The following is a 23602-nucleotide window of genomic DNA, read 5'->3' on the forward strand; positions in this document are numbered from 1 at the left end:
TGAAAAACTGGTACAACGAATTCAATCGTGGCCGACGCTCGCTCAAAGACGAAATCCGTGAAGGTCGCCCAAAAACAGCCGTTGTGCCAGCAAACATCGATGCCGTACGTGAACTGATAATGCAAGACCGTCATGTAACATACCTTCGGATAGAGGCATGCCGATGCATTTCTCCCACCAGCATACATTCGATATTGCATGAACACCTGGCCGTAAAAAGGTTTGTTCTCGTTGGATCCCGCACAATTTGACAATCGCTCAAAAAAAGGCTCGTGTGGATTGGTGTAAAGAAATGCTGAAAAAATACGATCGCGGTGCTTCAAAAGACGTTTATAAGATCGTCACAAGTGACGAATCATGGATCTATGCGTATGAGCCCGAAACAAAACAGCAATCGACCGTGTGGGTCTTCCAAGACGAGCCAAATCCAACGAAAGTTGTTCGAGGAAGAAGCACTTCGAAGCAAATGGTCACCAGTTTCTTCGGCAAAACTGTCTATGTGGCGACTATTCCGCTTGAGCAACGTAGAACGGTCAATTCTGAGTGGTACACCACCATTTGTTTGCCTGAAGTCTTCGGAGAAATTTGAAAAACGAACAAGAGAAGACGAATCATTGTGCACCATGACAATGCGAGCTCTCACACATCGGCTCAAACCAGCGCCTTTTTGACCGGCCAAAACGTCGAACTGAGCCCTGGCTTGGCACCCAATGACTTCTTTTTTTCCCACACATCAAGAAAATAATGCGTGGTCAACGATTTTCGTCGCCAGAAGATGCTGTTGAAGCATTCAAAACCCATGTTTTGGAGGTGTCTCAATCGGAGTGGGAAAAGTGCTTCGAAAATTGGTTTGAGCGCATGCAAAAATTTATAAATCTTGATGGAGAATATTTTGAAAAACAATAAAACCATTTTCGTTAATAAATATTCCTATTTTCATTATTAGGCCAGAAATATATATAGCAGCCTTGGCACTTGAACATTATGTAAAGAAAATGTACGCTCGAAATTTTCAACAATTGGACGAATAGCGAGCACAGGTGGACGATTATTACTACCATAAAATGAAAAAGCACACGAAAACTTGAATAATTTGTAAATATTGTTCTTGCGTATATCTTTCAATGATAAAATTATAACACTTTACTGAATACACTGAAAAAATTAAATAACATGACATATTAATAATGAGCCGAAATGGCACTATATCATACCTATTGGAAAATTGGCAAAATGGCAATTTGGATTAAATGAGCGCTCCGTGACAGCTTTGCAATAAGTCGGCTGTTTTTTATTTATCAAAAGTATAAATAAAAATGTAGAGAATTAAATTATTGGAAGTAGCAAAATTAAACAATTAAATGATTGTTGAATTCGGCTGAGATTTAGAGAAGCACCCCTCCGATTGCGGGATTAAAATGGGTAAATAGTGCAATACAAAAGTGCTACCATACTTTGCAAACGAATAAAAATATATATAGAAAAAGATCTTAGTGTCTTCAGTAACGCAAAATCTTTCAGGATTTCCTTTTTCTTGATAAATTCTGTTGTTGCATCGACTCTGGTTAGGACAGCACTTTAATTGACTAAATTTATTGGTTGACTGAAGCGAAAAGAAAAAAGAGGACGAAATATTTGAGAAACTGATGTAAATATGTATGTTGGCCTTGGGTAAATATATGTACACACTGTACAATTTCTTTGAAATAGTGTATTCAAATGTAAATTATTTTTAGCAGAAGTTTTATAGGAACTAAATGAAAACGGACTTAGGAAAATCACTCGTCTGACTTGGAAAACTTTTGTAACTATATTAAATTTAATAAATATTTTCAACCCAGCTCGATCGTGCAAACAATTTCCAGTCCAAACACAACTCGAAATTGCATTATATCGCTTGAGATCTAGCGGTGAAGGGGCTACTCTGTCAAAGATTGAGCGCTTATTTGGAATCAGTAATGGTGGTGTCATTCAGGTCAGAGTTTGCCATTTTTCCACATAATTTTCTAACGTGTTTCTTTACTTTACAATATAACTGAACGCGTCTTTAATGCACTTTTAAAATATAAAGATTATATATATTTTGGCCAAGAACCGAGGAAACCAAAAAGTTCGTTTTAGAAGCATGGACATAATAAAATCCAGAAGCATACTTTTCAAGGAAGTAAATTTATGGATGATGGAGTCATGTGTAGAAGTTCACGCGAGTGAAGAAACTTCTCTGATCGCCATTCACTTGGGAGTGGCCAGAAACGATTCTTTTACATATGGCTCAAGCAGCTCACGACTCCCGGTATTTGACCAAGTATCCTCTGGGTAGCCAGAAAACATCCGTTTGAAAGCTAGCTAAAGTGAGATGACGAACCATCCCTCGCTAGGATTGTGCACTGGGCTTGGGACCCGCCACGTAAAAACACTACAAATGAAAAAGCATGAGCAGCCTCGGATGAGAGACCCCCTTTTGATGACGATTCAAGGGCACGCACCTGGAATGTCCGGTCCCTTAATTGGGAAGGTGCCGCTGCCCAGCTGGTTGATGTCCACGTGAAAATAAAGGTTGACATCACCGCCGTTTGAGAGTTGCGATGGACGGGACAAGGACTGAAACGAGTAGGCATTTACTACAGTGGCCATATAAAGCAGCGTAAATTTGGTTTGTAATTCGTGGTGGGAGAGAGACTCCGTCGCCGAGTACTGTCATTCATACGTCTAGCCACAATCCGCATCAAAGCAAGGTTTTTTAACATATCGCTGATTTGCACTCACGCCTCAACGGAAGAGACGGGCGATGTAACCAAAGATGCCTTTTATGAGCGCTTGGAGCGCACCTATGAGAGCTGTCCCCGACACGATATCAAAATCTTGCTTGGCAAATTTAACGCCAGAGTGGGCGAAGAAGGTATCTTTAGCGCAACAGTCGGTAAGTTCAGCCTCCACGAGGAAACATCCACAAATGATAAATTCATGAAACAACCTAGCTGTCTCCGGATCGAAAAGCCACCAACCAGATCGACGGCAGACACGTCTTCAGTGTTTTAGACGTGCGTACGCTCTGAGGTCCTAACATCGAGTCGGACCACTATCTTGTTGCAGCCAAGATACGCACCCGTCTCTGTGCAGCAAAAAACTTTCGTCAACAAACACAAGCAAGGTTCGAGGTCGAGAAGCTGCAATCACAACAGACAGCCGAGCGTTTTTCTACTCGACTTGCACTCCTGCTCTCTGAGAGCACTCGTCGACAACTCGGTATAAGGGAACTGTGGGGCGGCACTATTCCTTTTCGGTAAATGCAAAAGAACTGCATGGAAGATGAAGAATGTCGTTTCGCAGCGGAGAGAAAACAGACCGCTTACCTCTCAACGTTACGATCTACCACAACACGAGAGAGGAAGCGAGACGCATTTGCAGGCAGAAAAAGAGAGAGGCCGTAAATGTGATTTGCCCAATCCATAAAACGGGAGACCCCACAATCTGTGGGAACTACCGTGGGATAAGTCTCCTCAAAATCACATATAAGGTTCTATCGATCGTATTGTGTGAAATATTAAAGCCCAACGTCAACAAATTGATTGGACCTTATCAGTGTGACTTTAGACCTGGAAAATCAACAACTGACCAGATATTCACCATGCGCCTTCTGGAGAAAATAGTTCGAGCTGCAGAACTAAACAGAGAGTAAAAGTGTAGAGTTGCTGGCGTATGCTGATGTTATTAATATCATTGTCTTTAACAACCGCACCGATAGTTCTTCTTTCTCCAGAATGAATAAGACTGGTGGTAAACGAGGGCAAGACGAAATATATCCTGCCATCAAACAAACAGTCGTCGCACTCACGACTAGACACCCACGTCACTGTTGACAGTTATAACTTCGAAGTCGTAGACTTTCGTCTATTTTGGAACCAGTAGCAACACCACCAACTTCAGCCTCAAAATCCAACGTGAAATATCTGTTGCCAACAGGTGCTACTTTGGAATAAGTAGGCAATTGAGAAGTAAAGTCTCTCTGGACGAACAAAAAGCAAACTCTATAAGTCACTCATTATTCCCGTCTTGGTATATGGTGCATAAGCATGGACGACGACAACATCTGATGAGTCGAAGTTGCGAGTTTTCGAGAGAAAGATTCTGCAGAAGATTTCAGGTCCTTTGCGCGTTGGTCTCGGCGAATATCGCATTCGACGGAACGATGAGCCATTGACATATTTCTGCTAATTAAAGGACAGCGGCTACGCTGGCCAGGTCATGTCGTCCGAATGGACGAAAACACTCCAGCTCTGAAAGTATTCGACGCAGTACCCGCCGGGGGAATCAAAAGAAGACCTCCACTGCGTTGGTGGGACAAGGTTGCTGGCTTCGCTTGGAATCTCCAATTGGCACCACCTTGCGAAAAAATAAATGACTGGCGCTGTTGTTAACTCGGCTATAACCGCGTAAGCGGTTTCTACATCAGTAAATTAGAAGAAATTAATTCTCTTAAGGCTCAAGGAGTGTGGTAGGTTATTCAGATAGCGTTCATGATGCATGCATTTTAAATAATTTCGAATTGTCAAATGAATCAGATAAAATGTTTGAAGGAGGTGAATGAATCGCAAGTACTGTACATATAAATTATGTAGCACTTTTATAACGGCATTTAAAGTGAATTCTAGGAATTTATCACAAAGCTAAATAAATATTTTTAACAAAATATTCAGTCGCTATAGAAATAAAATTGAACTCTCTTTTGGATTGCAGAAAAAAAGATTTGAGAGTCCGAAAGACTTTTGACTCCAAATCAAAAATTAAAATGGAATGAGAAGAATGAACAAGTGAATTTTCTGCTACGGATTGCCAGACAACCTTATACCACAGCAAGATGATCATTTCGATTACCATTTTGAAGAATGTGAGCACTAATAACGAGTTATTACTTTGCTCGTATCAGTGAATGGCAAATAAGGCGACGAACAATCTTTGAACTGTTAAACAATACAAACAATCAATAAATATATAAAATCTTACAGAAAACTCAGCGGCTTATCTATTTTTTTCAAACTAAATTCAATTTCTTTTCGCAAACATAAATATTCGTACCCTATATATACAGTAATTATAGTGCGTTTATAAAAGAAGTATTAAATATTATTTTAATTGAAAATACTTGGGAAAATTAACAAAAAAGGATTTTTTGACCGGTCGGTATAACTTAACCTAATCTTATATTGAATAAAAACTTATTCGGTCATATTGCATAAACTAGGCGAGGAACAATTTAAACCAGCGGAACTATAAATGGATAATATTCCTGAAAGGGCTATGTCATTTCGGTGTACGGCGATTGGGATTTTAAGAAGTTTTGTTATAAAAATGCACTATATTGGACCGACATATCGGACTTGTGAAAATTTACGAAACAATTTCAAGTCTTTAAAAAAGTACCTCTTTGTAATTTACTTCAGATTATGTGTCCTCAGAATGCATTAAGTTTAGTAACTAGATAATAGCCTCAAAAATACTATATACCATATTTAAAGGAACCGTGAACAATAAAATACATTAAGGCAGTTCAGGATCTGGTGCAAATGGTCTTGCAACTGCAAAGTAGCGAGCATATTTTTGCTTTTACGCTATAAATCCTTGCAAGAGAGCAACACTAAAACGCCATTGTATTATGTGCAACCCTCGTTTGCAAATTATCAGCTGTTGTCAAAAATAAAAACATTGTCAAAAAAAAAGAAGAAATAGAAAAAATTGGTTTAAATAAAAAAATGCTAAAGAGAGAAAATCCAAATAAAAAGAAATCCAAAGTATAAGGGATTTCTTGCAGGATAATGGATTTCTTGCAGGAAGCTCCAGAAGTAGAGGTAAATGAAACTTTTGCTGTGAGCACTTATTTAACGATTTATTTAACAATAATTTTTATTTTAATAGGCATCTAAAGCTCAAATATTTTGTAAAAAATTAATTTCTAATTCATTGAGAAGGGCGGCACCTAAAAGCTTCGTTTAAAAAAGCAAGCGATTTACGAATGTCAACTGGAGCAGGCCTTCTCGAGTCTGATGTTGGGGCGTCGAGTGTTGAAGGTAAGCGAAGTGAATGCGATGATATTTAACTACTAACTAACTAATGTCTATTTTCCAATCAAAGTGTTGCAGATGTGCCCACAATTTAATCAACTTAAATAAGTTTTCGAAACAAAACCCACAAGTGGATTGCTGTTTGAAGTGATTGATAGTGGCAGCACGTCCATTATGAACGAAAGCGCGACCAGCCAAATACTTGAAATCACTTAATCTGATGTCGGCCAAGAAATTGCGTCTCCAATTGACACTGCCAACAATGAAAATCTGCCACCAGGCAATGTAAGTGAAATAATTGTTCCTGAAAAAGCCAAAGAGAAGCCTGAAAAAGCTCACGCTTTGAGTGAAAGAAGATTGCAAGCAGAAATTGAAAGAGATAAACCTGAAATAGAATTCAAGAACCGTGAGCTGGGTTTGAGAGTTTTAGAATTGGTGTTTAAATGAGTTAAGCATTCCCCACTTTAATCGGAAAAACTAGCACACACTAATACTTGATGACACCACACTCGCACACAAGACAACTCACCACACTTGTACATCCACCCACTCATCAAAAAGGATGGACAAGGAGAAAGCAGACACAATTCGTTCTACACAAGCCGCCCGGCCACAATCGTTTCTTACTTTCGCTTATACACTGCGCCGCGTCGACACCTTCCGACTCACAATTCGATCATCACTAGGTATTCGATTCTACACTGTGTCCGTTCTGCACTGCGCCGCAACAAAGTTCCCCCGAGCTAAAACCAACTTCGGGTCAACCCAATTCCAGCGAGCAGCATCTTATTTCAACCCAACAACATTTGTCGCTGCGTTTAATTAAACATATCCATATGTACATATTTGGAATTTTATTGTGCTTTAAATATACAAAAAATTAAAGTAATTGTGCACCAAATTACTCTAGTATTTTTATTAATCGCGGGTGTAAGCTGATTTTGAATACCCCAAAATTGAGTGGTTTAAACATGGTCCTTCGAGCCTTTCCGAAAGGCACCTCGGATATTTAAAAAAATAAATTAATAAATAACAAGTAAGGAAGGGCTAAGTTCGGGTGTCACCGAACATTTTATACTCTCGCATGATAGAGTGATAATCGAGATTTCATTATACGTCATTTACATATTTTTCAAATACCGTATTTTTGTAAAGTTTTATTCCGCTATCATTATTGGTTCCTAATGTACTATATATTACACAGAGAAGGCATCAGATGGAATTCAAAATAGCGTTATGTTGGAAGAAGGCGTGGTTGTGAACCGATTTCACCTATATTTCGTACATGCCATCAGGGTGTTAAGAAAATATTATATACCGAATTTCATTGAAATCGGTCTAGTAGTTCCTGAGATATGGTTTTTGGTCCATAAGTGGGCGAGGCCACGCCCATTTTCAATTTTTCAAAAAAGCCTGGGTGCAGCTTCCTTCTGCAATTTCTTCCGTAAAATTTAGTGTTTCTGACGTTTTTGTTAGTCCGTTAACGCACTTTTAGTGATTTTCAACATAACCTTTGTATGGGAGGTGGGCGTGGTTAATATCCGATTTCTTCCATTTTTGAACTGTATATGGAAATGCCTGAAGAAAACGACTCTGTAGAGTTTGGTTGACATAGCTATAGTAGTTTCCGAGATACGTACAAAAAACTTAGTGGGGGGCGGGGCCACGCCCACTTTTCGAAAAAAATTACGTCCAAATATGCCCCTCCCTAATGCGATGCCTTGTGCCAAATTTCACTTTGATATCTTTATTTATGGCTTAGTTATGACACTTTATAGGTTTTCGGTTTCCGCCATTTTGTGGGCGTGGCAGTTGGCCGATTTTGCCCGTCTTCGAACTTGACCTTCTTATGGAGCCAAGGAATACGTGTACCAAGTTTCATCATGATATCTAAATTTTTTTACTCAAGTTACAGCTTGCACGGACGGACGGACGGAGACGGACGGACGGACAGACGACATCCGGATTTCGACTCTAATCATCCTGATCACTTTGGTATACATAACCCTATATCTGACTCTTTTAGTTTTAGGACTTACAAACAACCGTTATGTGAACAAAACTATAATACTCTCCTTAGCAACATTGTTGCGAGAGTATAAAAACACAAAACCAAAACAGAAACAATTTACATATATTTTTAAACAGTGACAAAGTGCATTGAAAAGAACATAAGTATATAAAAGTGTACATAAGTTGTGGTGACAAAGTTTAAAAATTGCGGTAAACAAAACAAAGCAAATGCTCAGTAACACAATAAATGCACACATAATATAATAAAAGAAAAAAATTCCGACAACAAAAACAAAGGTGCAGTGAATTGCCGAAATATTTATACAGTGGTGGTCTTATAATTAGAAACGACTTTGCTGCATATAGTTTTCTTACAAAAAGTTTTATTTACAAAATTAGATTGCCACATTAAAATTATAAATTGTACCCAATACAGTAACGCATTTTATTTGAGTTTTGCAAAAAACAAAAAAAAAACAAAAAATCTGCAGTGAATTTCCAAAATTCAAAATGAATACATGCAATATTTTGTAAAGTAAGTACGTGCAATCAAAAAGCAAAAACTAAAACAAACAAAAAAGCAATCAAGCCAAAAAGCGCAGTGTGCTAACATTAAAAAACGAAAAGTGCAGTTGCCCAAACAGAAAGAAGAAAATTACCGTAGGTGAAAAATCTACCAATACAATATATACAAACACATTTACAAATATATAAAAAAAAAAAGAAAGAGAACAACACTCAGAAAATCGCGCGCGAAACGCTAAAACAAAACATAAATAAAAACAAAGAAACGGGCGCGAATTTAAATTAAACTAGAATAAAACAAGCAGCAACAACATACATACATACTGAAACCAGGGGAACAACCAACTGGAATCGGAGGAGAAGGAATTAGCGTCAACGGCCCGAATACCCGCAGGCACATATAGTATATACATACATAAATGCATATATACAGCCGCATTATCCCCAAAAACCTTTTTGGAAAACAAAGTGAGCGTATTATGTCCACTATTTACTTAATTTATGCACATATGCATGTCAGTCGAAGTTAATATTATACCTTTGATTAAAATCCATTTCAAAAGCTATTAAAATATATCAAAAATAAAAATACTATCTTTGTGTTCTCAAAACACACCAAGTTATCAAATAAAAAAAAATTACCTTTTTCAACTCCAGTTTCAATCTCTATTTCCTTTTCAAAATAATATAGTATCATTTACATACAAACATACGGCAAAATCTGCCTGTGGCGCAAAACCCAAAATCTCAAAAAACCAAAAGTTCAAAGTCCACATTTGTAATTATCCAGCAATACCTCTTGTTCTTTGGCAAACAAAAACAAGCAGGATTGTGGACAAAAAGCTAATTGATCTCTCTAACGAGCTCTCAATTGCTTACGAACAAAGCATAACAAACAATTCGTGCATACTTATGTACAAAGCATATTGATCTCTTCGACGAGCTCTCAATTGCACAAAACATAAGCAAATACAAGTCCAAGTATTAGGGTGTACCTAAATACAAATCATTCGGACAACGAATATTTTAATTAATAAAAAGCGCGGTTTTTTAATAACAATTAACAATTCAAATATATTTTCGAACTAAAATATAAATAAATAATATTATTTTGCAAATATGGTTAACAACAACAATAATCAAAATACACCTGCAGGAGCTACACGCCCAAAACAGGTTGTTAAATTCATTTCACAAAGTGACAGTTTATTAAGATACTGCACTAGATTTGCCTCTTCGCCGATTCATGAAAACTCTGAATCGTTATTAGAAATCAAAATTCAAAATCTTGAAAACTTTTGGACTCGCCTCCAAGCGGCTCATGACGCCATTCTAGATTCTAACGATTCAGATTCAGATTCAGATACACACAATTTCAAATCATCGGCTTACGATATTTACGAAAACAGCTTAGACCAGTACGAAGAGACGAAAGCTATGATCTCCGATCAATTGAAGCTAATAAAAGCAATTGCACCTACTCCACATCCGAGAGTAGAGCTGTCACAAGAAGACAGTCAGAAGGCAAGTTCAGGCATCCAACTCGAGTTGCCCGCATGTGACACAGAAACCTTTCACGGAGGTTATGAAGAATGGCCGTCCTTCCGGGACATGTTCACGGCCGTGTACATAAACCGTCCTCAATTATCACAAGCGCAAAAATTGTACCACCTCAGATACAAAACGAAAGGTCAAGCAGGCAAAATAGTCAAACAGTTCGCATTCAATGACGACAATTTCAATTTGGCTTGGGAAGCTCTAAAAGCTAGATATGAAAACGACAGAATACTGGTCGATAAGCAAGTAACGACACTAATGAACTTGCCAAAAATTAAGAAAGAAACAAGTGTAGAATTCATCAAACTAGAATCCATTGTTTCAAATTGTTTGTCGATTCTATCGACACTAAATATTCCCACAGACAGTTGGGACCCAATTCTGGTAAACATTTGCACCGCCGCATTACCAGAAAAGTCGTTACTTCCATGGGAGCAATCGCTCTCATCACGAAAAAAGTTTCCAACGTGGCAACAAATGAAAGATTTTCTCACCACCCAATAGGAAATTGCGGAAAGGTTAGAAGAAAAAATAATCAAAACTAAGATCATTAAACACGACCAAAATAGACCCCAAGCTAGAAGCAACAAAAATTTAAACAAAAGCTTTCACATAATGCAATCGTTCATATCCGAACAGAAAAAGCAAACGTCATGCGAACTATGTAAAAGAGGGCATAAACTTAAAACTTGCGAGAAATTTAAAAAATTAAACATTAACGAAAGGAACAACTTTGTCAGATCAAAAAGACTCTGTACAAACTGCTTGTCCTATACACACAATCTTAAAAGTTGCAAAAGCAAATTTAATTGCTCATATTGTCACAAAAGGCACAATTCAATGCTTCACTACAGCACATTTCTTAGCTCACCCCAAAGAAGCGCTTATACACAAAGAACCACTGGTATAATTGCAAAAGCAAATCCAGAAACCCGAAATTCGAAAAATTGCCAAGAGACACCATGTTGCTCAAAGGCACAAAAAGTTCAAACGCTTCACAGCGAAACACAAAGTGGTCTAATTACAGAACTAGTTACCACCATACCAACTCAAGTTGAGGATAATGCAAACCTTAATTCACAATTAGGGAAATTTCGACATATAGGGAAACCTCCTCCTATATTAAAAGCACATACAACTTTTCGGCCCCGCAGGATGACTTTCGCCAATAATGAAAACCAATTCTGAACAAATCCCAGAGCGGTGGCAGGCTACTAAACGCCAAATTAGTGCATACGCACCAACAACATAAAATATAAATTTTCAAAAATAAATAAAATCAAAAAGAAAGTTAAAGGGTCACCATACTCCCAATGCGATACATTGACGCACCTGCTAAGCTAAGGTCGCTCTAATCACAACTATCCAACCGCTTCTCATATGGGTGGGTTATGGGAATCAGCTATACAAAGCATCAACTTAATTATGAAGAATTTTCTACTTTATGAATAGAAGCCGATCTCCATTCACGGCCATTCTCTCGCAAGATCCCTCTAATTTCATAGTCCTAAATCTAGGGTACTATGGGTACTCCATTCTGGCCACATCTGAGCCAGGCGTGGAGTTACTATCCTTTATAAGCCGATAAGATAGAAAAGGCAAATAAAAAACAACCGGTATACCATAACGATGAATTAAGAAATTTTAAATAATCGCTAATGAAATGAATACAAGCAAACAACGCATCAACTTGTATGCCATAATAATAAGTAGTCAAAAAACCAAAATCAAATAAACCCGCAAAATAAAGTTTCTTCTCTTAAGCACCTACCCGCATATTAAAATGCACATTCTAATACATGTGGTATGTTTCAAACCAAAATCCGTTCTCTGCACACACGGATAAATATGAGTAGATTACAACTCTATCAAGAAATCCTTCTGCTGTCAGAACGTATTCCGCGCTTCGGCTACTCTACCAGCAGTTTGCCGAAATAAATGCAACAGCATATACATACATATGCAATACTAGGCAAAATATTCGCCTAGGAGGCCCAGGATGTTTAAATGAGTTAAGCATCCCCCCACTTTAATCGGAAAAACTAGCACACACTAATACTTGACGACACCACACTCGCACACAAGACAACTCACCTCACTTGTACATCCACCCACTCATCAAAAAGGATGGACAAGGAGAAAGCAGACACAATTCGTTCTACACAAGCCGCCCGGCCACAATCGTTTCTTACTTTCGCTTATACACTGCGCCGCGTCGACACCTACCGACTCACATTTCGATCATCACTAGGTACTCGATTCTACACTGTGTCCGTTCTGCACTGCGCCGCAACAAAGTTCCCCCGAGCTAAAACCAACTTCGGGTCAACCCAATTCCAGCGAGCAGCATCTTATTTCAACCCAACAACATTTGTCGCTGCGTTTAATTAAACATATCCATATGTACATATTTGGAATTTTATTGTGCTTTAAATATACAAAAAATTAAAGTAATTGTGCACCAAATTACTCTAGTATTTTTATTAATCGCGGGTGTAAGCTGATTTTGAATACCCCAAAATTGAGTGGTTTAAACAATTGGAAAAAGACAAAAGATTCAAAAAACTTCAAATAGAAAAGGAGGCATGCCTATAAAAGTTCGAAATTGAGATGAAATATAAGCATTCCTCTCAACAGTAATTAATTTATCTTGGTACTTTATTTATCTTTGTATTTTAAAATTTTTAATTCCAATTACTCTATTTTAATTTCTGCTTGCTGTCTTCTATCACTCAAAGCGTAATCTTTTTCATGTTTAGCTTAAACTTAATACTTAAATTAAAATAACCAATTATTATGTTTAGAATAATTTTATGTAAAAATCTATGAAATTTAAAAACTGAGAATGAATTAAAATACATTTGAGATATGGTCATCAGATTCAATAGAATCTTCCGTAGTGGTTGACGCATATATTATATTATTTTGGTCACTATCTACTTTTAACGTTTCGCGGAATCGGTTTTCGTCTAGTGTCGTCAAAATATTATTGCGCCAAATGTCTGACTTAGGTATTGTACTGTAAATTCCTCGACGAAATTATATATATTTAATAAAATGTATATATTTAATTATATATAACAACAGATATATTGTTAGCCAATTCATCTAAAAGTACCTCCACTGCGTCATCATCACTTTCGATTTCTAGAAGAAAATTGTTATTGACTGAAATTCCGCATAAAAATTTTTCTTACCTTCAATGTCCATAATTTCTTCAGCAGCTTCATTAATTAAAGCGTCAGTTAATTTTTCGCTAAAACTTTTTCCCGGAATATTTTCCAACTTGTGCGAAAATTTTGTTTACAAACAATGTTTTTCTTCACCGATCAACTGCGAATTAATGGTCTTTGCAAGGGTTGCACAGAAACTACAGAAAAGACGTTCATTGTTAATGGTAAATATTTGTAATTGTATAATTTTGCAAACTACAAAAGATTCTGAATTGCCCTTTTAGTATAAGGGGTTATCGTACTATTTTCTAATAATCTTTAATCCTTTAAAATTGATAAATTTTAAAGAAATATTGCAAATTTAAGAGTTGGCGCGATTCCTTCACACACAATCGTCAAAATTACTTTTTGGTCGAGACTAAAGCATCGGCTTTTAAACTCAAAGGCTTTAATGCTGCAACTATCATATCCTGGACCACGGATCCATCCGGAATCCTAAAGATTGGATTGAGATTACTATAAACCAGCGGTGAAAGGAGGTAAACGCCTATAGCCAGTGTTTTAAAATAATAGTCTCATCTATTACCTTTGGAATTTCGATTAAAATTTTTACACTATTACGTAACATGGCGGTTATTTGCGAAGAAAAAATAGTACAAAGTGACCTTTTGCATTAAAGCAATCGTCTTTCAGCTTTATTTTCTAATCTCTTATATATCCTTCTAAAAAAGGAGCGGACAGACTGACGACTCTCTTAAATGGTGTTGGAAGAAATATATCAGATGGACTGATTAATGGACTTATAGAAGATGGTTCAAGATATGCATCTGAAATAATACGGGCATTATTTTTTTATCTGTTCCGAAACACAGTTTTTATCTCCAACTTCAAGCAAGCTTGCACCAGTTTGGCCTTTCCACTTGCGTGAAGATAAAAAGCTACCCTTTAGATACCTCATTTTAGTACCGTTAATATCCCATTAAATTTTTCCCTAATTTTATGCGTTATGGGTTATCCTGTCATAAATATTGTGAACCGTTCGTTTCTGTAATAAGTTCGTAATATGATAAAATACAATAATACAGAAATATAAGAATTTTACTTTAAATTGACTTGCTGTTCTCTCCACCTAGACGTGTCATTTATCCGTCATGGTTTTTTCTATAAATAATTAATAAATTTACTTTGAAATTATCAAATAATTTCATATTATATTTAAATTTTCTTACATTTACCATTTTACCGCGAAGAAGTCACAACGCGAGAAACGAGTAAACAGCTGATAAAGATTTGCCACAAATTGTCAAGAATACCACTGAAAATAGTTTCGCGGGGTCGCAGAATAAATTGCGTGTAAAAATGAAATGCTGTTTTGCGAAGTTTGCGATATTAAATGAGTATCATTAATATACCCGGCTCCATACCATTATGGGATAATATTCGACCGAATAGACCACGTCCAGTACGCTGTGAAAAAAATATAGCAGCCGTAGCTGAGAGTGTACACAAAGACCGTGTAGAGTCGATTCAGCGCCGTTTGCAGCAACTCTGATTGAGTTATGAAACGACTTGGCTCATTTTAGTTCGAGACCTTAAATTGAAAGCATACAAAATATAGCTTGTGCAAGAACTGAAGCCACTAAACCTTCCTAAGTGACATCTCTTCGCTCTATGGGCTCTTGAAAAGTTCCAAGAAGATGCAATGTTTTAAAGCAAAAATTTTTTTTAGCGATGAGGCCTAAATGGGTAAGTAAACAAGCGAAATTGCCGCATTTGAAACGAGAGAACCTGAAAAGATTCATGAGCTGCCATTTCATCCAGAAAAAACAACGGTTTGATGTGGTTTGTAAGTTGATGAAATCATTGGTTCATATTTCTTCAAAATTGATATCGATGAGAACATTACCGTCAATGGCGACCGTTATCGCGCCGTGATAGCCAACTATTTGATGCATGAACATCGTCAATTACCAGTCTAAATCCTCGAACGAATCATCGAAAATTGGATTCATCGAATGGACCATCTGAAACGTAGACGAGGACAACAAAAAATATGTATTCTTCAAAAATTAAATGCCATAGAATGTTCTTTCCAATGATAATGAACATTAATTATTAATATTCAAGTTTATGTGTTTTTTTCTATAAAAAATTAGGGAAACTCGAAATGGATCACTTTTTATTGATCATAAGCCAGGACAAATACCCTAACATAAACGGGATTTAGACTGTAAGTACGCAAACCTCAAACGCATGCTATGGTCGAGACAATAGACGCGCGCACACAGATCGAAGTCAAATCTAATAACATGAAAATGGCAGTACCTATGGCAGTTTTGTATAAATCTCTATATTTTTTCATCAGTAGCGCCTATTTTTTTAATCTCCGTGCTCTTAGATTTCTTTCTAAAAGCCTCCACCTTACAGTCATATCGCTAACCGCTTGACTTAGTTCAGCTATTATCTGCCTGCCCGATTTGAAAAGCGACCTGGCGATTATGCTGATACTTCGGTCATCTACAAGAGAAGTTTTTCTTCTTCTGCCCCCTTTTTCAGTTTTTCCTTAAAATTTATGGCGTTGGAAATAATTTTTGCCGAGCACGGGAAAAGCTTTTAAATATCGGTGTAAGATTTTCCTTATTGCACTGATTTATCAGATCATTTTAAAGAATAGTGAAAACTTTTACTTTTTTAAGCTTCTAAATATGTTCCATACGGATTTATACAAAACTGTCATAGATACCACTATTTTCACGTTGGCAGCTGCATGTATGTATGTAAACATAGAGAGCTATAATTAGACACATGGGCGAAGAAGTAAGACTTGTGTTACATTTTGCTTCGCCTTCTAGCATTTTATATACATATTCATATCATATTGAAGTTATACAAGGTAAGCAGGACTTAAAAAAAATTAATTTATTTTATTCAAAATAGTCTCCTCCTGCTTCAATACAGCTTTTTGCAGGGTCCAAAAGCATGCTATGGCCAAAGCGCAGAGGACCTGAAATCTTTCCTAGAACCTTTCTCTCGAAAACTCGCAACGTCGACTCATCAGATGTTGTCATCGTCCTTGCCTCTGCACCTTAGCAGGACGGGAATAATGAGTGACTTATAGAGTTTGGTTTTTGTTCGTCGAGAGAGGACTTTACTTCTCAATTGCCTACTTAGTCCAAAGCAGCACTTGTTCGCAAGAATTATTCTGCGTTGGATTTCCAGGCTGACATTATTGGTGGTGTTGATACTGGTTCTAAGATAGACGAAGTTATCTACGACTTCGAAGTTATGACTGTCAACAGTTACGTGGGTGCCTAGTCACGAGTTCCACGACTGTTTGTTTGATGACAGGAAATATTTCGTCCTACCCTCGTTCACCACCAGACCCATTTGTTTCGCTGCCTTATCCATTCTGGAGGAAGCAGAACTAACGGCGCGGTTGTTAAGGCCAATGATAGCAATATCATCAGCATACGCCAGCAGCTGTACACTTTTATAGAAGATTGTACCTTCTCGGATTAGTTCTGCAAAGGTGGAATACACTAAAGACATTATTCGTACACAGTCTCATCCCGTTGTATTAATTGCTTCTTGATTTGCGTACTGTAAACTGAACGAATCAATTGGATTTTAAAATCGAGTTATATGGGAAGTAGGCGTGGTTGTTGTCCGATATCGTCCATTTTCACAATGTGACATAGGAATGCCACGTTCTAAATTTTGTAAGGTCCCGAGATATGAGATTTCACCAAAAAGTAAGCGGTGCCACGCCCATCGTCCAATTTTCACCAGGTCCCTTGTCATACTATCTCGACGGCAATTTTTACGTTTCTGGATCATATAGTTCTCTATTTATCGCGCTTTCAGTAGTTTAGAACAGTACCGTTATGTGGGGAGTGAGCGGTATTTTCATCCGATTTCTTCAAGTTTAACGTTATCGGTAGGAGTTCTTGTAATATTCGCGATGGCCTAATTTGGTTGTTGTAGCTTTGGTGGTTTAGGAGATATGTACATTAAATATATTAAAGGGCGTGGCCACGCACATTCTTGCAAAATTTTTTATCCACAGGTGACCTTTGCTACTGCGATCCCCCGTGCCAAATTACAATTTTATGTCTTAATTTAGTTCTTAGTTATGGCACTTTATAAGTTTTCGTGTATGGCATTTTGTGGACGTGGCAGTAGTCCGATTACGCCCATCTACGAACTCGAATTTTATTACGACATATCAAGCGAAAACGGTCGTGGTCGAACAAGAACGTAAAAATGTACAAAAAACTAAATAAGAATTATCGAAAATGGAAATGTCACAACTAAATGCAAAATCGGTCTTACACTGCAATGTAGAGCCAATGAGCTATCCGAGGCGTAAATCCCAATTCTACACGTATAAAGTGCTGTAGCTGCATTCTTACCCCAGTTTCCAAATTTGGTTTCCATGAGAGCTGAACCAAAAACAATCTATTCATATTTAAGATTCAGCTTAGCTCTCATCGTTGAAATTATTGAACATCTGTTCAATTAATATCCTGAGAGGCTAAAAGACGTCCACATCTTTAAGCGCGCTCAGTATAACCCAAGATTGGATGTTGTTGATAGCGCAAAGAAAAGATACAAGCTTGTATACTTTTACCTCTAGAGATTTTTCAGTCCAAGCTACCACAAGGCTTAGAGCTGTTTCTGTGAATTTTCCCTTAGAATATGCATGCTGAGAAAATTTTGTTTTTTGGATGTAGGTTGCTTCTTCTGTAAAACTCTGTTAACTTTTCCAAAGCCTGAGCTTTTGCCCGCTTTCGATATATGTATAACCTTGTCTTTCCTCAATAACGAGGGAATATACAGTGAATCAATAAAGTTTACATACACGTAGTTCTATTAAATTACGACACGTTTATTTGTTTTAAAATTAATACCTTTTTTGGGTTTTTTCTATCCATTTAAAAATATGTATATTTAAGATTAAACCATATCAAAATATTTTTTTTTATACAAATAAAAAAATTAATACTAAAGCTTAAAATGACCCTAATTCATATAAAAAAAGTGTACGTACCCTAATGATTTTTATATAAATCAAAAGTGATTACAATAGTTTTACCGGTTTTTGGTCCAAAATTTTGTTGCAATTATTGTTTTAGGCGTCGATGCATGCTCCCCACTCGATTTCTAGTATTATTTCCGGATATTTTGACCCACTAAGTTGATAATCCAGTTTTTTGGCGTAATTTTTATGAAATTCGATGTTTTCGAATACCGTTTTCCCAAAAGTTACAGATATTTTCAATAGCTACTGCCTAGTGATTGCGGGACCTATGAAGTTATTTTTAATTCCTTAAAAACCATTCACCTACAAGACAAGACGTGTGTTTTTGGTCGTTATCCTGTTGTAAATAGAAGTGTATACTATTAACAGCCGATTTAAGCACACTTACATTTTAAATTATTTTGTTAAAATGTTCAGATATACTTGTATGTGTTTATAAATTTTTTTTTTTATTAATAAAGTCCAAATGCCCAACTCCAGATGCAACCATACATCCCCAAACCATAGCATTACCCCCTCAGTGCTTTACCGTTGGCAATACATTTTTTCCTGGCGACTCTTCATTGATCTTTCTCCATACTTTTCGTGATCTATTCGAATCAAATATATTAAATTTTGATTAGTCGGTGAACACAATGTTTTCCCAAAACAACAGAGTTTGTCTAAATATTGGTTAGCAAACGCCGAGATCTTCTTTTTATTAACTTTACTTATGTATGGCCTACGACATGTGATATGAGATGAATTAAAAATAACTCTATAGGTCCCGTAATCACTAAATATTAATCCAATTCAAAATATCTGGAACTTTTTGGAAAACCGCATTCGAAAATATCGAATTTCATTAAAATGACGCCAAAAAACTGGATTATCAACTTAGTGGGTCAAAATATCCGGAAATAATACTAGAAATCGAGTGGGGAGCATGCGTCGACACCTAAAACAATAATTGCAACAAAATTTTGGGCCAAAAGCCGGTAAAACTATTGTAATCACTTTTGATTTATATAAATAATCATTAGGATTCGTAAACTCTTTTGATATGAATTAGGCGCATTTTAAGCTTTAGTATCAATATTTTTTATTTATGTAAAAAAAAAATTGATATGCTATATTTAATCTTAAATATACATATTTTTAAATGAATAGAAAAAAACCACAAAATTTATTCATTTCAAAACAAATAAACGTGTCGTAATTTAATAGAACATAGGTGTATGTAAACTTTATTGATTGAATTGCAATGCCCCTTTAAGCATGCTTGTCAGCTAGGAATATACTTTTGTATACATATACTGTCTGACACTATGTCTACAAAAGAGGTCTCTGTCTATACTTCACTGCTTAGTGTATATTCCACCGTGTGGTTTTCAGAGCTGTTTGGGAAGTGAGTATCCATTAGCAGGCCTAAGGACTTCTCACTGGATACCGTCTAGTTGTTTCCTGGCTTCTGAAGGTATCCAATGTTATGCACCGCTTGTGCCATAATTTTTTTTTAGTTGAGAAGCTTCGGAGGAATTCTCGGTATCATTACAAAAATATTTCCACTAGGTTTTGATTGCCGGGAAGAACCTGTCAACTTTTTAACGAGGAAGACCAGGTGCTCTTTGTTCACGGGCTGAAATGGTGGAATTACAGGAATACGTTTGTTTAGCTCTTTCAGATTCATGTGCCAGTTCTCTCCCATGATTCCTAAAATGAGTTAATCTTTAAAATTGTAAAGCGGTGAACAATAATGAATGTCACTTAAATGGTCTGAATTTTACAAGTATTTATCGCCTTAATTATTAGTTATCTGTTCGCTACAATGGAGCGTCATCCTTTTATACAAAAAAATGTATCTAGAAAATAAATTGGTTACTTAAAGCACATAATTTTATGTGACCTAAAGGAATAACATCCGCGCCGTTAGTTCTGATTTCTCCAGACAGGATAAGGGAGCGAAGCGTATGGGTCTGATAGCATCAAACAAACAGTTAGTCTTTGCGACTTGGCTTCGAAGGTACGACTTCATTTCGTCTATCCATCATTAACATCAACAACAACGTCAGCATCGAAATCCACCGCAGATTAACTCTTGCAAACAGGACGCAGTACCCGCCTTGGAAGAAGAGGAAGACCTCTACTCCGTTGGAACGACCAGGTGAGGTAGGACCTAGCGACACTTGGAATCTCCAATTAGCGCCAAACAGCGAAAAGGATGTACGACTGGCGCGCTGTTGTAAATTTGAGTACAACCGCGTAAGCGATGTCTACGCTGCATTCCATCAATAGTATGCATAGTTTTGCATCAAATGGCTTTTTTATTGAAGGCACTATTTAATTATTAAGAAAAAAAGTTCAGCTTAAATAATCAAACTTCAACCGTTAATAAAAAACATAAACATAAAATGACAGCTGTCAGTTGCAAAACCTATACGAAAAATCAGCTGAACAGACGGCGTCCAGCCGAGAACTCTTTTGTTACTCATCATCATTATATAATATATTATGCACATTGAGTTTATACATGTATGTATATATATTACATACAAAAGGCGGTTATAACATTTCAATTTCCGAATATAATGCAAATATTCCTTTGAAACCGATGAGAAAGAATACCGGATAGCGTAGCAATGGGCTGGTACCGAAAAGAACACAAAACGTGCCACCCGAACACGAGAAGCACGGTCTTTTTATATTTCCTCGTTGTCCCCTCACCTATGAAAACCGGAATGGCGGACTGAACATGCTCTCCTTCATATTTACCGCTCATATTACCACCGTTATGGTATGGTCTTCCAAATGAATGGTGTAAATTTTCAATGTTTTGCCAATTAAAGCGGCAATAGTTTTGGCGCACGACTTGCCCCTCCGTTTTTTCTTCTCTTACTATGAAAACAAAAAAAGTGAATGCAAATACTCGTAAAGTTTTAACAAGCTGTGATCTCACTAATAAAATGTCAAAATTGGTGAGATTGTTCGGCACAGGAAACAAATTTAACATCGTAACACAATACGTTTATAAGAATTTAAATATACCAAAACAGAGTGCGCGTCATATATTTTTTATTGGATTTGGTAGAAAGTCGAACGTTAAAAAACCAAACCAGATGGTTATTTTGGAGACCGTAAACAAATAGATGATAAAACATTTTATTTAACATTTTAATATGTTCCATCCCCATTGTATAAAATTGAAGTGGTTTCTGATGAAAAGTTATGTTTAAAGGTAGAAATAACAATTAGTCGTGAAAGTTTGAAAATAAAAAAAGTGAACAATAAACAGAACGAAGAAGTAGTGTAAAAGAAAATAGACACAGTGATTGACATTTATGAACTCGATATGGGTATTAAAGCGAGTACAGCGGCTAAACAGGAAGTATATTAATTAACATCTTATTATAAACTAATAAAGATTGTAAAAATACGAATCAGATTAAGTGATGAACCGACAATTTTTTTAGACCATGCCTTGTGCGTTTTTTACCACTAGCCATCGTCGATAATCAATTTTATGAATGACTAAAAGTAGCATAATAGAAGTGTCAAATTCAGATTTCATCTGTCCAGTTGTTTTAGTTAAAAAACGTCGTCTTTCTTTTCCGCTTTTAGGCGACCAATTGGATCGCTTACAAAATGCAACGGTTTTTAGCACTATCCATTGTAAAAGTGGATTTTTCCGGTGGTAGAATCCAGTAGGAAGTATGCCTATTCGGTCAGTATCAATTTTATAAAGTGCCGTTTGGTTTGTTCAATTCTGGTGGTCCTTTTAGAACTTTGGCACGAAAGGATATTGCTTTGCGACGACTCAATACTTCCAGTCAAAGACGAAGAGCAAACAGTAAAGAAACTTTAATTAGAATTAAGACATGCCGAGACTGCGGCTTACAGCTGAACTGTAAAAAATATATATTATTCAAAAACAAAGTTACGTTTTTCAGTTATATCATTGAGAAACAGACTCCAAGGCATCACTTGAAAAAATAAAAGCAGTACAAAATTGTAAAATACCATAGATGCCGAAATAACTTCTCAGCTTTATGGGTCACTTCAGAAAGTTCATACCAAACGACGCTCAGCTTCATCCAAAATTCACAAGATCATGAAGATCATAGACAATAAATAGTCTTTTAAGAAAGGGTATGAAATATCGACGATAAATTAAAAAGTACATCAATTTTTCGGAACCGTGTATCCACAGCAAACGTTACCAAAGCAAACAAGAACACCGCCCCACCGTCAATTCCCACGACAGCCGGTTCTACGCACGGTACGGCACGGTAAGTGTTAATTTGTGTTTGTCGTCACTGGAGCAATGCCTTGCAGCTCCGTATCCTCCTGACTCGCGCTGGCATTGAGTCCAACCCGGGCCCGGAGGAATTTTTCTGCTGCGTATGCGCAAAACGGCTCCATCCAAATTCCACCTCGGTCAGGTGTAACACATGCAATGGATGGAGCCATCTTAAGACCTGCTCAGGCCTTAAGACCCATAGGGAGCCACGCGTTACGTGTCCCCATGTTGCCTGCGCAATACTGCGACCCAAGCCTCTACGGCTGTGCAATCCGCACATAGTTCGCGCGCCGCGCCACCACTCAATCCGAGTGGCCAACAGAGGAACTCTACGGTCCCCAGGAGCTCAACCAGGCAACATAGCTCCCCTTCTGACTTGCCAACAGAGGAACTCTACGGTCCCCAGGAGCTCAACCAGGCAACATAGCTCCCCTTCTGACTTGCCCCCCCCCCCCCCCCCCCAACCTTCATCCCGCTCCAATCCTCGTGCGAGAACCAACCAGCAGCTCTTGGTCCCTCGCACAGTCTGTTCCGTGTGTCAGGCCGTCATACGTCGGAATGTGACATCCGTCAAGTGCAATTCCTGTACTGGCTGGTGTCCCTTTTCGGCGTGTTCCGGCCTGCGCACCACACGTGAGTGGAGTGACTCTTACGTTGCCCCAGGAGTCTGCACCCGCAACTCACAACATTGGCGTCGCCTTCCAACACCCCAGTGCGACAACCGCCCCTGCAGGTTCTACTGCTGTTAAGACAAAAAAAAAACGCCATACACATTTCACATAGATTTTCTGGGTCCACTACAGTCAAAAAATATAAGTAGAAAGCATATTTTAGCAGTGATTGAATCATTAATGAAGTTTTGTTGGCTGTATCCTTCAAAGCCGACTGGTACGACAGAAGTCATACAAAACTGCAACATCAGATCGTGATTTGGGAAATACAGCAAATATTATCTGCG

The 23602-nt window shown here is 37.4% G+C and overlaps 2 protein-coding genes across 11 annotated transcripts in view; one reads left to right on the forward strand and one right to left on the reverse strand.

Annotated features, from left to right (window-relative positions):
- The window catches only part of LOC126766163 (synaptotagmin-7), a 96869-nt gene that overhangs the window by 36944 nt on the left and 36323 nt on the right, over positions 1-23602 (reverse strand). For 4 of the 10 annotated variants that reach the window (XM_050484054.1, XM_050484045.1, XM_050484044.1 and 1 more), the window contains 2 exons: positions 13352-13524; positions 13273-13301 (listed from right to left, as the gene is read on the reverse strand). The exons of 5 other annotated variants lie outside the window; for them this stretch is intronic. In XM_050484054.1, coding sequence (XP_050340011.1) covers positions 13484-13524 — 41 coding nt within the window. In that variant the 3' untranslated portion in view covers positions 13273-13301; positions 13352-13483. Of the gene's footprint in view, positions 1-12558; positions 13174-13272; positions 13302-13351; positions 13525-23602 lie in introns of those variants that run through there. One more of the 10 variants, XM_050484049.1, reaches the window with a different exon arrangement.
- The window catches only part of LOC126766148 (uncharacterized), an 897272-nt gene continuing 876272 nt past the window's right edge, over positions 2603-23602 (forward strand). Inside the window, exon 1 of the mRNA XM_050484014.1 lies at positions 2603-2735. The gene's annotated coding sequence lies outside the window, so the exon portion shown is untranslated. The remainder of the gene's footprint in view (positions 2736-23602) is intronic.

The sequence above is a fragment of the Bactrocera neohumeralis genome, unplaced genomic scaffold (assembly GCF_024586455.1).
Source record: "Bactrocera neohumeralis isolate Rockhampton unplaced genomic scaffold, APGP_CSIRO_Bneo_wtdbg2-racon-allhic-juicebox.fasta_v2 cluster11, whole genome shotgun sequence".
Lineage (NCBI taxonomy): Eukaryota > Metazoa > Arthropoda > Insecta > Diptera > Tephritidae > Bactrocera > Bactrocera neohumeralis.